General features: G+C 41.2%; 1 protein-coding gene across 1 annotated transcript in view; it reads left to right on the top strand.

Annotated features, from left to right (window-relative positions):
- Positions 1–16,816, top strand: part of EBPL (EBP like) — a 28,579-nt gene extending 11,763 nt beyond the window's left edge. Inside the window, exons 2-4 of the mRNA XM_019748042.2 lie at positions 9,480–9,549; positions 14,812–14,950; positions 16,262–16,816. Of these exons, the coding sequence (XP_019603601.1) occupies positions 9,480–9,549; positions 14,812–14,950; positions 16,262–16,502 (450 nt within the window). The 3' untranslated portion in view covers positions 16,503–16,816. The remainder of the gene's footprint in view (positions 1–9,479; positions 9,550–14,811; positions 14,951–16,261) is intronic.
- The last annotated feature ends 1,362 nt before the right edge of the window (positions 16,817–18,178 follow it).

Genomic DNA, 18,178 nt, shown 5'->3' on the forward strand with positions numbered 1-18,178 from the left:
TCAGTGCTGTGCCAATTACTCAGCATTGTTCCAGATGGTGACTGACGATTATTCAAGAAGTCTGGGGTATGGCCTTTGGGGTCCACAAATGAGCTTTTGAATGCTGGCTCTGCTGTTTACCAGCTGTGAAACCTTGGGCTCCCTTCACTCCTATAAATGCTTTCTGGAAGGAGAAGGGGAAGGAAGGAAGGAAACTTTCTGTCTCAGTTTCCTTATTGTTTTAGTTCATTCTGGCTGCTGTAAAATACCACAGACTGAGTGGCTTATAAACAACAGACACTTGTTTCTCACAGTTCTGGAGGCTGGATGGTCAGGTGAGGGCCCTTTTCCAGGTTCATAGCTGACGCCTTCTCACTGTGTCCTCACTTTGTGGAAGGGAAGTGGGATCTTTCAGGAACCTCTTTTCTAAGAGAACTAATTGCGTTCATGAGGGCCCCACTCTTATGACCTAAGCTCCCAAAGGCCCCAACTCCAAATACCATCATCTTTAAGTGGGTGAGATCTTAACATATGAATTTTGAAGGGCCACATTCAGACCACAGTACTTATCAATAAAGTATGGAAACAATATTTTCTTCAAAGGGTTGTTATGAGGATTAAATAAAGCTTTGTCATGTAGGGTGGTGCTTCTCAAACATGACCTTGCACAGGAATCACCTGGGGATCTTTTTACAATGCAGATTCTGATTCCTTATGTCAGGGTGGAGTCTGAGATTCCGCATGTGGGCCAAACTGCCTCACTGGAGCCTGTGCCATGCTGTGGCTCACAGGCCACACTCGAATCGAAACGATATAGGACACCTGGCACAGTGCCTGGCGTTGAGCAGAGTTCAGTCAATGTCAATTCTCTCATCCTCTGTGCCTTTTGTGACCCCTTCTATCCACGCTCAGTACTTGGATGAACATTTAATTTTCATCCAATTCCTATGTAATACAGTGATAATGCATATACCCCATTAAGATGAGCCTTGGAAAATTTCCTTTCAAATCCTTAATCTGAGAAGCAACAACTGCCTGGGCAGAGAAGGGTGTATCCTAAAAGGGGACAAATATTTTTCAAGTCCTAAACCAAACACTAAGCTGCAGTGTTGTAGGAATAACAGAATTTTGTGTAGCAGTTTGATACCCCTAGTTCTGAAAGGCCCCCCACCCCCATCTGCTGGGGCAGGTTCCATCAAATGGAATTCCTCGTCTCATTAAGTGGACGACAGCTGGGTATTATACATTTATGAAGTCACCAAAGCCTTGTCATCGGGGTGCTGTAGGAGGGCTGAAGCAGCTGATCCTTCTGGAAACAGTGATGGATGCTATTGCCATGGCATAGAAAAATCAAGTCTGATTAAGCTGAGGTTTCATGAGTCAGATTAGAAAAAGTGAATAAATTTTGACAGGATTTACGTACTGATGCTATTCTTACTCCACTTTATACTCCCACTCTTAATAATGAATATTGCACTATTTTCTCTAGGTCTTCATTGAAACACACTTAAAAAATAAAACAGTGAAAACATAACAAAAACCTTGCAAATGTATCCAAGTACAAATTCAGCCTTTACAGATACAAACACAAATTACAAAAGAAGTTTGTGTTCTTTTCTTTTTTATTTCTACAAGGACTTTTTTGTGCTAAATTTTTCTTCTTTAGTGGTTGAAATGGGCATTCTCCATAAAGTGGTCATTTAATTATAGATAGCAGTAGCTTGCATAGCTTAAGCATTTATTTAAATCTGAGCTTTAATCTGTAGCTGTTTTAAAGTCTATAAAATATGTTGCAAAATTACATGTCTGGAACATCTTAAGTGAAAAATGAGACTAGCCTTTGTTACTTAATTTTATTTGCCATGATACATTTTAACTTTTAAGCTGATTTCGTTAGCAGCTCAGTTAGGTAGATATAGTACAATCATGTTTTAGAACATCTAATATGAACTTTTCTATTAATTTTGTTTTTTAATTGAGATATAATTGGCATATGTAATATTAGTTCCCAATGTATAACAATGATTCAATATTTGTATATATTGTAAAATGATCACCACAATAAGTCTAGTTAACATCCACCAGCATGCATAGTTACAATTTTTTTCTTGTGATGAGAACTTTTAAGATCTACTCTCTTAGCAACTTTCAAATGTACAATACAGTATTATTATAGTCACCGTGCTGTGCATTACATCCCCATTTCCCGTTTTTAAACCAAAATTTCTGATACTTTAAAATTTTTGAATAAATGAACATTATAGAATTTTCCTCATAACCCTCTGGATTAATAGTAGAAAAAAATAATAGCGGGGAGAAACTATTTTAAATATTTATAACTACCTAATAACATATACATGAAAAATATCTTGAAGGCTACCATGAAACTCAACAATGGTGTCTGTGGGGGATGAGACTGAGGGTCAGGAAGGAAAGAGACTTTTTTACCCTTCACTTTGTACCTTTTTGTATGTTTTCTTTTTCTTTTCTTTTTTACTTTCAGCATGTGTCCCTTTTAAAATAATTTTTTAAAAATAAGTTTTAATAGTTGAAATAGTACAGGTACAGCACCAGAAGAAACGTCAGAGGAGGAAAGAAAATTCCGCTGAAAAGCCCACATGCTGTAGGTGATGTGGGAGCGCAGCCCTTGACAGGGACAGCTCACTGTGACCCTGGAAGAGCTGTTTTCAGGGCCAGCAGAAGCCAGACCCTGCGCAGCTTCTCTGCAGGGACAGCAAGAGAGAACTCCCTCAGTATGTCACCCAGAGCCAGGCGGACCCCAGGGCTGCCATTTTGATGGCTGGTAATTTGAAGAGGGAATATGAATAATGAGTTTTTTCCTTTCTTTTTTAGTCATTACCATTGTCTCTCCTTACTTTTCAGTGTGTGTGTGTGTGTGTGTGTGTGTGTGACTTCAGGCTGGCAGAAGAGCCTGCAGGAGGTAGGCAGGTTTACTCTGTGGTTTGGTTTATTGAGACTCTCGAATAATCGGGAGACTCACAGTAATGATGACTGTTGGAACACCAGTCTGTTTGCAAATAAAGTGCATCTGAAGGAGAAAACGATAGCACACGGCTTACTTTTTTGCAAGGCGCTCTGCACGCTCGCTGTGTGCTGCGGGCAGTTTCCGGCTTTGCGTCGCTGTTGTAGTTGAGGGTGATCCAGACACCCAGGCCGCGTTGGGTCTGGCAGGATCCGGGGAGAGCAGAGCCTCAGGCGGTCTGGAGGCCTCGGTGCACAGTCCCTTACGACTGTGGTCTGGAGGCCCTGCTTGCGCGTTAGAAGGGTAAAGGCAGGGCCTGCGGGACACGCAGTCCGAGTGGCAGACCAGAAACTCTAGGGGCACCTCTCTCGGAGCTAGTGGAGCACGAAGCGCTGCGGCTGGTTTCCTCTAGTAATGCAACACTTGGCTTCGACAAGTTGCTGTGTATCTTTTTTAAATTAAGGTTTACCATTAAAAATTTCAAACATTCACTAATGTAGAGCGAGTAGTATAATGAACAGATTCAACACTTTCAAAATTTGCTGCGCTTGCTTCATCGTCGCGTTTTTCTTTTCCTCCTTCCCTCCCTTTTCTCCGTTTCTCCCTCCCTGTTTCTTTCGTTATTGCGGAAACGTTTTAAAGGGTGTCCAGACCTCCTGTCTTTTTACCCTTCATCCTCAGTAAGTCTATCCCTAAAAATTCAGGTTGTGATTCCTAAGGGACAGGTGTCTGCCTCTCACACTATTGTAGGAATTACAGTAGCTCAGGACGGCTTGAAGACGTCATCATGTCCAGTCAGAGAGTCTACCCTGGTGGCCTCCTCACGGCTCGGGAATGGGCAGGCATAAAGCTCATGGGGTCATTCCCCCCGGAAAGGCTGGGGCTAAAGCAGACACTGACCCCACAGCCCTCTCTGTGGCCCCTTCCTCCACCCAGTGTACCTAAGCCACTGCTCACGAACCGCACCAGTGAGGTGAATGGACCTAAGCAATGATGAGTCTTCCAAGTGCTGCACGTCAGGCTTCTGATAAATAAGAGACACTCTATCAAAAGGTGAAGATGTGGATCTAGTCTAATTCTGCTGATTACTCTTTCATGCATTCAGTTATTCATTCATCAAACTTCTATTGAGTGCTTTATTCTGTACCTGTTTTTGTTTCTTTGTTTTTGTTATTTTGCTTTTTGTTTTTTAATCAGGAACTGGAAGTCCAGAGAGGTAAAAGTAGCAGGGAATATAAGAAATAGAATCTGTTGTACTTGTGTTTGGTCAGTTTACGCAGGTCTCCAGAGTACAACACAATGCTCTCCCCTACACACCCATTCAAACCCTCCTCCCCAATGATAGCAACGCCCTCTGTATGGCTTTTGCCACTTACCAGGTACGTTTCATCTGATCTTTAGAACTTCAGGGTGCTTGTTGAGCTCAAACATGAATTTTAGTTCCAGATGGCTAGATCTTGACCATATCTTATGATTAAAGGTTTTTGGAGCTGATAACCTTTCATGTTTATTCTGCACATTAATATACACTTAATGCTCCAGAGCCTAGGAATAAATTTAAGGGTGGAGAAAAAAATGATTGATGGTTCATTTACATAAAATGTGAATTCCTAGAAGGAACTATTCTGTCTCCATTCCCTACAATTCTGCAGGTAAGTTTGGCCCTTGGCAAATAGGAACTAACGTTTTCAGTGACAATGATGTTAGGCCTCTGTTTGGTCAGAACAGATTTGGTTCAGAATCCCCCAAAGACTCGTTAGGCTCATTGTAGCCAGTCTCATTCTGAAGCTGGAGACTCTGCCTCCTCTGCCCGATTTGCTCAGTTTTGCATTGAGTCTATCACTGGCTCAAATTTAACCACAGATAGTACATACAGCCCAGGCTGACCTGTGCTTGTCAACTTACGTTCCTCGTAGTGAGTTCCTTTAGGATAAGATCAGGCCAATCTCAGAATCACAGAACTTTACAGATGGAACCTTGGTTCCCTGAAACCCTGATATTGACACACTCACCACTTTTTTTTTTTTTTTTTTAAGATTTTATTGGGGAAGGGGAACAGAACTTTATTGGGGAACAGTGTGTACTTCCAGGACGCTTTTTTTTTTTTTTCCAAGTCAAGTTGTTGTCCTTTCAATCTTAGTTGTAGAGGGCACAGCTCAGCTCCAGGTCCAGTTGCCTTTGCTAGTTACAGGGGGTGCAGCCCACGATCCCTTGTGGGAATCGAACCGGCAACCTTGTGGTCAAGAGGATGCGCTCCAACCAACTGAGCCATTCAGGAGCTCAGTGGCAGCTCAGCTCAAGGTGCTGTGTTCAATCTTAGTTGCAGGGGGCTCTGCCCACCATCCCTTGCGGGAATCCAGGAATCGAACTGGCAACCTTGTGGTTGAGAGCCCACTGGCCCATGTGGGAATCGAACTGGCAGTCTTCGGAGTTAGGAGCATGGAGCTCCAACCGCCTGAGCCACCAGGCTGGCCTCACCACTTTTTACGGTCTTCTTTCCCTGCCTTTGATCTGAATGGCTGTCCTGTGGTGGCACACCTCAGGACTTGAAGGTACAGGGAAAGGTTATAAGCCCTTAGAGTTGTCTTGAGGAAAGTATCAAATAGTTGCTAATGCTTTTGGTACATGGCGTACTTTAGGAAGGAAAGCCAAGTGTTTGTGTGTTTGTTTGGCTCCATTTTTACATAAAACACAAGGGCATCTTTCTAAGTAAGTCATCATGTAAACTTGTCCTTAATTCAAGGTTAGCAAATACTGAACACAAAATACCTTCCTGGGTTCTTGAGGATTCTAAGAGAGAGAACACAACATTTCAGACCCTAACGGTGTATATTATCTAATGGGGACTGGAGATCCATAACCAGCAGACAGTTGATGATTATAGAAACACAAATTTAGTAACAAGGGAGAGTAAGAAATTAATCCTTACTAGGTTTGGGAAGGTTTCTTGGAAGAAGTAGAGTTTGAGCTGGATTTTAAAAAGGAAGGGAACTTCAATAGGTAGTTAGAAAAGGGAACGAATTTGTTGTACACTCATGGGTTTCTGCATGTTACAGATTGCCAGGTCTCCATCTTGCTGTCACATAGAGTTGCTTCTGGTGAAAGGTCTTGGACCTAATGTGAGAGTCCATGTTTTGCTAATGGCTCTGGTTAAAGAGATTGCTAGTGGAAGTCATGTCTAATTTTAGGATAAGATCCACCATCTCATTTTAGGAAGTCCTTCATCTTCTAGACAGATGGACTGTGAGGCATAGAGAGGGCCTCATTGCCCCTACTGGCCAGTCCAGTGGACATGTTTTGCCTAGAAAGTTCCCAGGCCAAGCCAGGGAAGTGGTGTGGATTTCCTGCTATGAGTCTACTAAAAATAAAAAATCAGTTGGTGCTCCTGAGTGGGAAAAGTGTGACTTCTGCCATGATGCTGAAAAAAAAATCGATTGGTGAAAATAAAGATTTGCAAAGTGGACTGAGAGAACTTGTTTAAAAACACTGCTGTTTATCTCATACATAATTTTTAAATCTTCATTAAAGAATATAATTTTTATATATACTCTGAAATAAACCGCATTTATTTATTAATTAAGTAATGTATAGAGTGTCAAGAAAAGACAAAATAAACCAGCTAGAAAGCCTCTGTTCAGCAGAGATAGGAGTAGATAAGAAGCTAGAAGATATTAATGAGATGGGGAGAAAGTCAGGTTTCTTCTCGCAATCAGAGAAAAAGAAAGGCAATTTTGAACTGTAGCATAAACAAAAATATAAGAAAGTCAGGGCTCTTACAAGAGACTCACTTCAGATTGAAAGACACACAGACTGAAAGGAAAGGGATGGAAAAAGATATTTTATGAAAATGGAGACAAAAAAAAAAAAAGAAGCTGGGTAGCAATACTTATACCAGACAAAATAGACTTTGAAACAAAGGCTATAACAAGAGACGTAGAAGGACCCAGTAATTCCACTTCTGGGTAGTCAAAGAACTAATTCAAAAAGACATATGCATCCATGTGTTCACCGCAGCGCTATTTACAACAGCCAAGATACAGAAGCAACCTAAGTGTCCATCAATAGATAAATGGATAAATAAGTTGTACATATATACAATGGAATATTACTCAGCATAAAAAGAATGAAATATTGCCATCTGCAGCAACATGGATGGACCTGAGGGTATTGTGCTCAGTGGAGTAAGTCAGAAGAGAAAGGCAAATACCATATGATTTCACTTAACATGTGGAATCTAAAAAACAAAATAAACAAAACAGAAAGAAACTCATAGATACTGAACATTTTGATGGGTCCCAGATGGGAAGGATTGGGGAGATGGGTGGAAAAGGTGAAGGGATTAAGAAGTACAAATTGGTAGTTACAAAATAGTCATGGGGATGTAAAGTATAGCAAAGGAGATATAGTCAATAATATGGTAATAACTATGGTGTCAGGTGGGTACTAGATTTATCGGGGTGATCACTTCATAAGTTATATAAGTGTCTAATCACTATGCTGTACTCCTGAAAGTAATATAATATATGTCAACTGTAATTGGAAAATAAATAATTATTTTTAAAGAGAAAGGAAGTCATAGCTCAAATATGAAGCCAACTGAAATACAGCATGATTTTGAGAAATTTATGAGTGTGAGAAAGAATATTCCATTTGCCACATTCTCCTTAAGTGACACATTAAGTCAAAATACTGGCTCTGTAGGGAAAAAAGTTGTGATGCATTGCGGTGAACAATATTTACATAATCACCATATTATAAATGCTTTTGACTGGCTTTTCAGCTTTTAAAATCCACTTATCGATAAAATAGGGAAGACAAATATGTTTACAGAATAGGAATGGAAATATAATCAATCTCCACAATGTACAAGCAAAGTGGACGGAAGCTGAGAGTTGGAAATGGAAGGAGTGGGGGCTGTCATGCTTATCTTATAGGGTAAGTCCAAATACGCAATATTGATGAAGGAGTAGGTGAGGTTTTAAGTTTATTACTTAAGTTACAAATTTGGGTAACTAATAGAAGAATGAAAGAGAATAATATAGCTATTGAAGGGGTTCAGAACATGCCTCTCCAAAATATGCCACTTTGGCATATTGATTATTTTGAGCCGAAGGCATCTGAGAAACAGCAGGTGCAGGGAGGGTTCTCTGATTTCCCCCTTTCTACCTAAAATCAAGTGATAGTTTCCCATGATAAAGGTGCCCTCCCTGTACCAGGAAAGGAAGAACATTCTCATCACCAGAGGCTGGAAGTCAATGCCAAAAGAACCTGTGCAAACAAACCTACTCAAATAACCCTTATCTTCTACTAGTTTCCCCCATATATTTCTTAGTCACTTTTCCACAATTGAATGTCTCTAGCTCACACCCCTTGTCTTCTTGTATCCCTGTCATTTATCATTTTTTGTGTGAAAAGGTATTTTTTTGAAACCTCCATGTACAAGTAAAAATATTAAATAAAATTTTTATGCTTTTCTCTTGTTAATCTGTTTTACGTCAGTTAATTCTTAGGCCACCTGCAGAACCGAAGAGGTTCGTAGAAGGAAGTTTTTCTTCCCCCATCCTACACAAAACTGGAAAGACTGGGAAAGGGAAGGGAAGCAGTATAAATTAAATAATTTTTCAGGATGGGCAGTTAATAAATAATATCCAAAGAAATAGCAGTGTAAGTATATTGTGAGCTATGAAGATAATCCCCAGAACTACAGACAGACGTGGTTATAAGTGGTAACTTCTGGTACTAGAACTGAGCAGAGATTAGGCAGAGACACAATTTTAATGTCATTTAAGCAATTACTTTGGTAAAAAGAAATGAGAAAAAAAAGTTGTATTGACCAGCAACAAATTTGTTCCAAGGAGCAACATAACAATCAGATATCCCAGTGAATTCTAGTTAATTGGTTTTTGAAACTTTAGGCAAAGAAATACTTCAATGATAGAGAATTACTAGGTATAATTGCAGATATTTCATTACCTAAAATTTTAAATGTAGCCTATAAGCATTTTTAAATTTCCTAAATTTGCCCTTATGCAGGAAAAAGAACTAGTTCAACTCTAGTATAGATATTTGAATGCCACTTTAGTTAAGAGATCTTAGATTTTATTTTTTTTTAAGTGACACAAAGTGAACTGCTGTGAGGTACTTCTCAGAGGTGTAAAATCCCTGGAATAATCCAGAATTTAGTTTATTCAATATAACATTTAAGCTCTTGTGCAAAATTTTCAACTTATCTTTCCCCCATAAGAACACACCGCTGATTTTATAATGCCAATCATTGAAAAAATAGCATTTATTATATAAATATTAGCTTTGGACTTACTCATTTCCAAGGTCAGGGAGCCAGGCTCCAGGACAGCACCCCTCCGTCTCCCCCAGGGGCTGCATAGGTGTGCTCTGAGCGTGCCGGTGCGGTGGGGTGGGGTTGGGGAGGGACGCTGCTTGCAGTACCATGTATCTGCGGTGCCATCCTGTGGTCGTGATGTTAAACTAGAGCATGTTTTCATTTTCTTCTCTCTAGGAAGGCCCTTTTGTCTACTTGTCTTTCACAGGAAACATTGCAGAGTCGGATGGCTTGATTGCCTCATTGTGTAAGTAATTTGAAATGTTTGCATTTGATATGTTTGCGGAGATTAATTGCAAGTGTGGCTGCCAATTAAATGAGTGCCTGTATCCCATCCTGTATGATTCCATTTATATAAAATGCCCAGAATAGGTGAATCTGTAGAGACAGATTACAGATTAGTGGTTGCCTGGGGGTGGCAGGAGAGGAGGGGGATATTGGGGGGAGGGAGAATGGAGAACGACTGATAAGGGGTACACGTTTCTTTTTTGGGGTGATGAAATGTTCTAAAATTAGATTGTGGTGATTCAAATCTGTGAATTCACAAAAACCCACAGAATGGTATACTTTAAACAGGTAAATTGTATGGCATGTGAATTTTATCTTAATAAAGCTATATATTAAAAATGTAGTGCACATTGCAGCATGTCCAGTATTTAAACTGGATGTCTTTCATACTTTTAATATCAACTTTCACATATGTGTGTGTGTGTGTGTCTTGTAGATAATTTCCAAAAATCTTCTTGCACTACAGAGATATTAACTAGTTTTCTTATCCTCTTCATGCTCACTATAAATCAGTCCACATTCAATCAGTTAGCGTTGACTAGCTCCATGTGCCACGTCAACACCGACAAATCCCTGAGCTGGGCAGCAATGGGGCCCTGTGCCTCTGTGATCGCACTGCCTTGTGCAGGGAAACTTCTTTCAGATTTTGTGTCTGAAATTCCTCGTTGTGTATCTCCTTTCTTCCATGATGCTGAAATGATCTTCCCCAGCCAGGATTTGTGTTGGGACTCCTGTTTACCACTCGTGCTAGGAAACTCTTCTAAGAGAATTGAGTCAGCTACAGTTAGTGCTTCTCAAGGCAAAACGTGTGTCACCTTGGATGCCTCTCAGGTCCGAGCCAGTGGTAGCTCAAGGAGCCTGAGCCCCGCGCCTGGAGTCTGGCTCCTTCAGTCCCAGTAACTGTGCACCTTTTTGGTGAGTAAGCCGGATTAAACTGTGCTTGAGAATTGCTGGGGAAGCGCAGGGGCTGGAGGACTCCAGCCTAAGCCACTGTCCTTCCACCCTGGCAGCCCTGCCTGGCATCAGACAAAGGGAACAGCCCGGATTTGGCTCAGTCCCATGAAATGCAAACATCTCACTCAATTTTTATCAATCCTGGTCAGTTTACATTTTCACCTTAAAAAGAAGTGAAAACTTTTTTCTCATGAAAGTGAAAATCCAGTAGATCATCTAAAGTAGTGCTTCTTGGGCTTTAAAGAGCACTGATTGCCTGGAGGTCTTGTTAAAACTCAGATTCTGATTCACAGGATCTGAGTAAGACCTCCCAAATGTTCATCTGTGAACTGTCCTTTGATTCACCAGGATGTAGAGCTGGGCTGTTGACATTATATAGACCCTGTTAAAGAAAAATTATTCGTGAACTAGTTAAAGATAGGAAGACTTTATTCAATAGGGACCACTGCAGTGGGGGCTTTGCAGTAGGGGAAAGAGATCGGGCTCCACTCTAAAAATAACAAGGACAGGTGGAGACTGATAGCCAAGGAGCAAGGTAGGCTCAGCGGATGGAAAATTACTAAGAAGAAACATCAAGGCTGGGCGGATGCTTCATAGCCCCACTAGCAGGAATGTTGCTGGAGGCAGGCCAGGGTGCTAAGGTATGGAGGGTGGGGGCTGAGGAACGGGATCAGACAGCTGCATCCCCATGTCCACTACAGCGTTGTTTACAACAGCCAGCACAGGGAAACACCCTACGTGTCCATCATAGATGAATGGGTGAAGAAAATGTGGTGTATATATCCAGTGGAATATTATTCAGCCATAAAAAAGAAGGAAAATCTGCCATTTAATGGACCTTGAAGGCATTATGGTAAGTGAAATAAATCAGACAGACCATATGATCTCACTTATATGTGGAATCTAAAAAACAAACAAACCCAGACTCACAGAAAGATCAGATAGATGGTTACCAGAGGCAGGGGTGGGGGATAAGGGAATTAGATGCAGGTGGTCAAAAGGTACAAACTTCCAGTTACAAGATCAGTAGTACTGAGGATGTAATGTGCTACATGGTAACTATAGTTAACACTGCTGTAAGTTAAGACAGTAAATCAATCTTAAGTGTTCTCATCACAAGGAAAAAAACCAAAAAACATTTTTTCTTTTTTAAAATCTATATGCAATGATGGATGCTAACTAAACTTGGGGTAATCGTCTCACAATATATGTAAGTCAAGTCATCATGCTCTACACCTTAAACCTATATGGTGCTGTATGTCAATTATAATCTCAGTGAAACTGGGGGGAAAAGTGATCTGATACCAAGAATTGGGACTTGCGCTAAACTAACTCTGCTGGATTCTTGCTAAAACTGGACTAAGCAGGGATCAAGCCCAAGGTTAAGACCTTATTGAGAAACGGGCGCTAAGGAGTCAGAAAGTGTTTGTTACCCCATCATCTGCCAATCTCCGTTCTGTGGGAAGGCACAGCTGTGGCTCGGGTCCGAGAGACCTACTCCAGCCTTGAGAGTGCATCCTTCCCTCTAAACCGCTGCCTAAACCTGAGTCAGTCACTAATGATCACAGACAGCATTAGGCTTAGTAATGCTGTTTGCCCTTATGCTGTGTAGGTATTTAATCAGCAAAGAGATGGTCAGGGTTAAGCAGTAGATGAGGAGGTACCAGAGGCTTGTTACGCTGGGACTGAGGGGTGGCAGGGCCTGCTTTTACTGTCCACCTCCCTACCCCTGCCTTCCTGTTGGGCATGAACCTTGGACCCCCACCCCACCCCCACGGTCTCCTTCAGCTTTGCTGAATTAAATATAGTTTCAGACATATCGTGTGCTCTTAGCTCCAGACCTTTGCACGTGCTCCTCCCTGAAACAGCCTTCTCCCTCACCCAGTTCAGGAGTCACCTCTTGTGGTGTAAGGCCTGAAATGAAGATCCAATGTTATGAGTGCCTCGATATCCAGTAAAATCCAGAGGGCCTCAACTGGCCTAACTGCAAGTCCCAGCCCCACCTTGCTTTCTTATATAAGGTCCCCCAGACAAACAACCCTCTTTGTCTAGGGGATGTGGCCCAGTGGCTGTGCATCCCTGAGTAGAGGGCTTCCGTTCCCTGACAGCCCTCGGAATTATTCATACAAGCCAATCCCGTCCCGCCGCCCTGCCACAGGAACCAGAGGTCACCCCATCCTCTTGTTACTACAGAGCCTGCCTCTCACATCTCCTCCTTGTTCATTTCCAAGTGCAACTGCCACAGGGCCCTACGTGGCGCAATGTCCTCTTTCCCCAGGCTGTGAGTATGTGGCTAAGAAAATGCAGCCAATCTCACCTGTCCAGTCTTGTGTGTGGTATGTTGGGCCATCCCCATAGCCCTGGGGTGGAATCCCTCCCTCACCAACAGGGTGAAGAGGAAGTGATCAAACACCTCATCTCCCTTGTCTGGCTTCGGTGCCACTTCCTCCGTGTCCCATACTCTGTCACCATCACTCATTGCATGGTCTGACCTCACTAAAATGTGAGCCCCTTGCTGGCAGATTTTGTGTCCCAGTTGCTGCAAGCACAGAGCCTTCCGTATGCTCCAAAAGATGTGTTGAATTAAAGAATGAATGAATGGTGTTGTATTTATGAATGTCTTAACACTTACTAATCTCTTAGTTCCTAAAGCATTGACATTTTTCTGTGATATTTTCTTTGATTTTTGGGTGTACTCAAGGGTACATTTTGCCTATTGTATACGTGTTTAAATTTAGAGGAAAAATTGTGTTGTTTTCTGGTTAGTTCATGGCTGGCAGTCAACTCAGGACTTCTGGTTGTGTTGGCGTTTCCCAGACTCTCCTCTCAGCATGTGTCTGTTTGTTATCTCATTAAATAGCTGCTCCTGCTTATTTGCCATCTTCTCAGAACAGCCTTTCATTAGAACCCTTTGTCCCTGGCCCCAGGGATCCTAACTCTGGCCTGTAAGCAACTAGAGCCTCTGCTGCTCAGCCCAATCAGAACATGTCATTCATTTTTGACCATTCATACCTTTTCTTTCTTTTTTTTTAATTAAATTTTTTTGGGGTGACAATTGTTAGTAGAGTTACATAGGTTTCAAGTGTACAATTCTGTAATACATCATCTATATATCATGTTGTGTGTTCACCACCCAGAGTCAGTTCTCCTTCCATCACCATATATTTGATCCCTTTTACCCTCATCTACCACCCCCCTTACCCTCTGGTAACCACTAAACTATTGTCTGTGTCTATGAGTTTTTGTTTCTTCATTTGTTTGTCTTGTTCCTTTGTTGTTTTGTTTTATATCCCACATATCAGTGAAATCATGGTTCTTGACTTTTTCTGTCTGACTTATTTCGCTCAGCATAATAATCTCAAGATCCATCCATGTTGTCACAAATGGCACTATTTCATCTTTTCTTATGGCAGAATAGTATTCCATTGTCATTCATACCTTTTCTATATAATGTGAGAACAGGATTTAAAGGGAGAGAAGGTGGGGACTTTTGTTATTTTACTTTGATTATTTGAGATCTTAGGACCAACATGTATTACTTGATAAGAGAGAAAGAGAGGAGGGAGGGAGATGGAGAGGGAGGCAGAAAGGGGGGAGGAAGAGAGAGAGAGAGAGAGAGAGACAGAGAGAGAGAGAGAGACAGAGGGAAAGGAAGGGAAGGGAAGGGAAGGGAAGGGAAGGGAAGGGAAGGGAAGGGAAGGGAAGGGAAGGGAAGGGAAGGGAAGGAAAGGGAAAAAGAGGGAAGGAAGGAGGACTGTAGGGAGTGAGGGTAATATGGCTTCACCCAGTGCATGGCTCTCAGTCCACTCTAAAAAGACTTTCATACCTCATGGTGCTTTCTAGAAGAAACTATTGGGTCTAGATAATGGGGTCTAGAGAAAGTTTTTAGGGCATGCCCGCTCCCCATAGCACAACTCAGGTTTTTGTGGTGGCTATTAGTGAAATCTGTCTCTGTAGCAGACTGAAATGCCCCCTTTGTCCATTTTGGATTCACTCTGTAGTTCAGGCTCTATTATTCCCCTCCCCTTCCTTCTGCCCCCTCCGCACTCAATTTCTCTTCAATTATTAATAGACGTGTTTTTTAGTAAGCATTTCCTTAATAATTTGCAAAATCTGACTGTTGAATTAATTTAGAATTCTGCTGCTTATAATGAAAAGATGGGAGTGAAGAGAGCACATATGTGAAAGCACTTCAGAAACTAAATTATTTTACCAGTATAACGTGATATTATTGCCAGTTCAGTTAACAAAGTGTGTTTTGTTTTAGGGAAAGAATATGGCAAAGCTGATGCAAGATGGCTTAATTTCGACCCAACCATTGTGTCTTTGGAAATTCTAACGGTTGTCCTGGATGGGTTTCTGGCGTTGGTCCTCATTTACGCCATAGTCAAAGAGAAATATTATCGGTGAGTGGCCTGCTCCTGTCCTGCTGAAGAGGAGAAGCGTTAGCTGTCCCAGTGCCTAAGTGACATTTGGAGTAGACGATGACCACATTTCTTTGTTAGCCGAAAAGTAGAGTAGAAATGAAAATTGTTTGGTATTAGATAAGGATCCTGGTGCAAGCGGGATCATTTCAGACCATTCAGGAAAAAAAAAAAAGAGGAATATGATTGTAGTAACAACCTAGTCACTATGGGCAAGCACAAGGTAACAGCACTGGCGGATATGCCATCGATGTTTTGGAGAATAAAAGAGTGATATTTCCATTCTTTTTTCCCCCCCAAAATCACTCTAGAAAACTCCTAGTCCACTTGACACAAAGTAAATTCTCTTACATAATTCTGAACTGAACATGCCAAATAAATAAGAAATCTTTCAGAAGCAGGTTGGAGGGTATGAGGAAGGCAGAAGCATGGGGAGAGGAAGCAGCAAGGTGGAAGATTATCTATCAGTCAGAGTCAGAGTTCTCCTCCCTCCCTCCCTTTTCCTTCCTCTCCTTCTTAGGGACAAAGTGACCTGGGGCAATAGATTGCTAGCCTAGGGGTGATGCCTAAAACAATGTCAGGTAGGTAGCGTTGCATTCAGTTTCCTACCGTCTTGCATCAAAGAAGACTTATTTATTTAAAGCTTCATTATAAAATTTCAGATTTGAAGAGACCGTAAGGGTCATTTAATCCACTTTTCCCCATCCAGTTTTACACAGCAGTAAAAATTAAATTTCTTCCTGATACCTTGTCATATTTTTTGCTCCATTCTCATGATTGTAGACTTACTACATGCACCCATTTGTTTATTATTTAAAACACTTATAACATCTGCATGTTTGAGTACTTACTGTGTGCCAGGCACAGTGCTCAGCCCTTTATATCTCATTTAATCTCTGTAAGATTCTTTGAAGAAGGAACAATTATTATTATCCCCTTTTACAACAGGTGAAATTGCAGCTCATAGTGAGATTCACATCCAGGTCTTTCTTTGCTGAGTCGTGTGAGACCTCACTAAATCTTCCTAAGACTAGTACAGAATACCCAAGAGACCTTATTTAACTCCTGAGAATAGTCTTCTAGAGGACAGTGTTGCTTCTTCAAAGAAAACATGGGTCTGCATTACTTAGATTGACTTGCCCCATCAAAGGAGCACCACACAAAACCTGAGATCCAACTTCAGAGAGGTTTTCTGCTCTGGAAGACAGCGTTGATGCCGCCATTAAAGAAAAGACGTCATGATTCAGGGTGGCGAGCTGTCGGTTTCATCCCTTGTGTCTTTCTCTCTCACAGGCATTTCATACAGATTACCCTGTGCGTGTGTGAGTTGTATGGCGGGTGGATGACCTTCTCCCCAGACTGGCTTATGGGAAGCCCCAACCTCAACACCAACAGCTGGCTCTACTTTTGGGTCTATCTGGTATTTTTCAATAGTGTGTGGGTTCTGATCCCAGGACTGTTACTGTGGCAGTCATGGGTAGAACTCAAGAAAATGTATCACAAAGGAAATAGTTTAGGGAAAAAGTTTCAGTGAATTTTCAAAATCGTAAACGTTATTGTCTTGCTTTATGAGCCAGAATGGATCAAATCATTTTGTGTAGCTAAAATTTAATACATTCCAGTCTACACTTTCTTTTTATATTGTTATTCCTGAACAACCTACTTCAAATTGATTGTAAAGTGGCAAGGTTTTGTTATTGGGTTTTTCCCCTCAATTAAATGGCAATAGAGGGAACAGAGAATAAATTTTAACTTGTAATAATAAAACTTAATTATAAATTTTTATGGCTAACATTAATGGTTCTGTAATTATTCCACTAATAAAGCCAATTATCATAAAATACTGTAGAGCATGTTATATTAATTTTTTATTCCAAAGAACATGTTGTTACTTCACTTCTAATCTTCTCACTAGTCTTTTCTTTATGAAAGTGAAAATAGAAATGAAATGAATGCCTCTATTTTACATTTATAATTTATCAAATTTGTGAAGCCAACAAAAATGACAGTAGTCAGAATTTGTGAGTGAGCCAGCTCCTCATGGGTGACATTGGGGTTGCACACAGACAGATAATTGAGTTGTATCTGCCATTTTTCAAGATGGAAGTTTTGAGTTGCCTTACAAGAATACATCATACATTATGTAAAAAGGAAGTAGGAACACAGGGAAAAGGAGCGTGAGAAATAATAAGATGAAGGTAAAGTTAATATGCCAAGTGCATGCCATAATGTCATATATAATTAATTGATAGAAGTGAAGCACAAATTTGTCACCTTCAGAACCAAGAGGGAAACATGACCACGTCGTGTTTCATAAAACACGAGTTTTGGGAAGTGGTTATAGCAGTTCTGTTGGAGGTGGGGAGCAGGTGTCCATATTAACTTGTTCAACACCTGCCTTTTTTACTAGACACTAAGCTCACAGATGGATTCTCTGCCTAGAAAAGTGCCTGGCTCATACACCAGGCTCTTGATAAGTTGTGGTGGATACTATCACCTCGAGAGCTTAGTCTGCATTGCCGTCTCCTTCTAGGTGTCTTTCTTATCCTGACGAGAACTGTAGGTTATGGTCCTGGGTGCAAAATTGTTTTTCCTTTCAGAGGTACTTGTGAGACATGGGGATGAAAGCAGGGAGACTATTTTCAAGTGTTCCTGGATTTTTTGTTTTGGGGTTGTTTGTTCATTTGTTTGTTTGTTTCTGCTTTGTGGTGACAGGTAAGGTCCTAGAATGTGAGGGATTTGACATTTTGACATGAGCACAAACTGTTCAACTTCCTGGGTATTGATTGAGAGGCAGTTGTTGTTGGGGCAGCAAGAATGAAGGGTTTGTGGGCTGAGTAGTTCTGGTGATGGCCTCACTGGTAGTGCCTCCCTTCGGAGGGTCCAGTCTGAGGTCATCTGGAGTCAGTCCTTCCTAGAAGCTTAGCCAAGACCCTGTTCTTGCAGCCCCCACTGCTTTTTGTAGACACCGAATTCCCTGTATTAAATGTTGCTGCTTAAAACACCTAGAGTAATTGCTGTTTTCTGCACTTTAATCCTGAATGATACCTGATAAAATATTTGTTGAATATTGAATAAGTATAGCCACATAAGTGTGAGCAATATTATGTTAGCACATTGAAGGCTGTTGAAGTCCCACAATAAAAATACTACATTAACTTCTTTAACCCAACTTTTCCCAACATATTTACCACACCACTTGAACAAGTG

Source organism: Rhinolophus sinicus, linkage group LG04 (genome assembly GCF_036562045.2).
Source record: "Rhinolophus sinicus isolate RSC01 linkage group LG04, ASM3656204v1, whole genome shotgun sequence".
Lineage (NCBI taxonomy): Eukaryota > Metazoa > Chordata > Mammalia > Chiroptera > Rhinolophidae > Rhinolophus > Rhinolophus sinicus.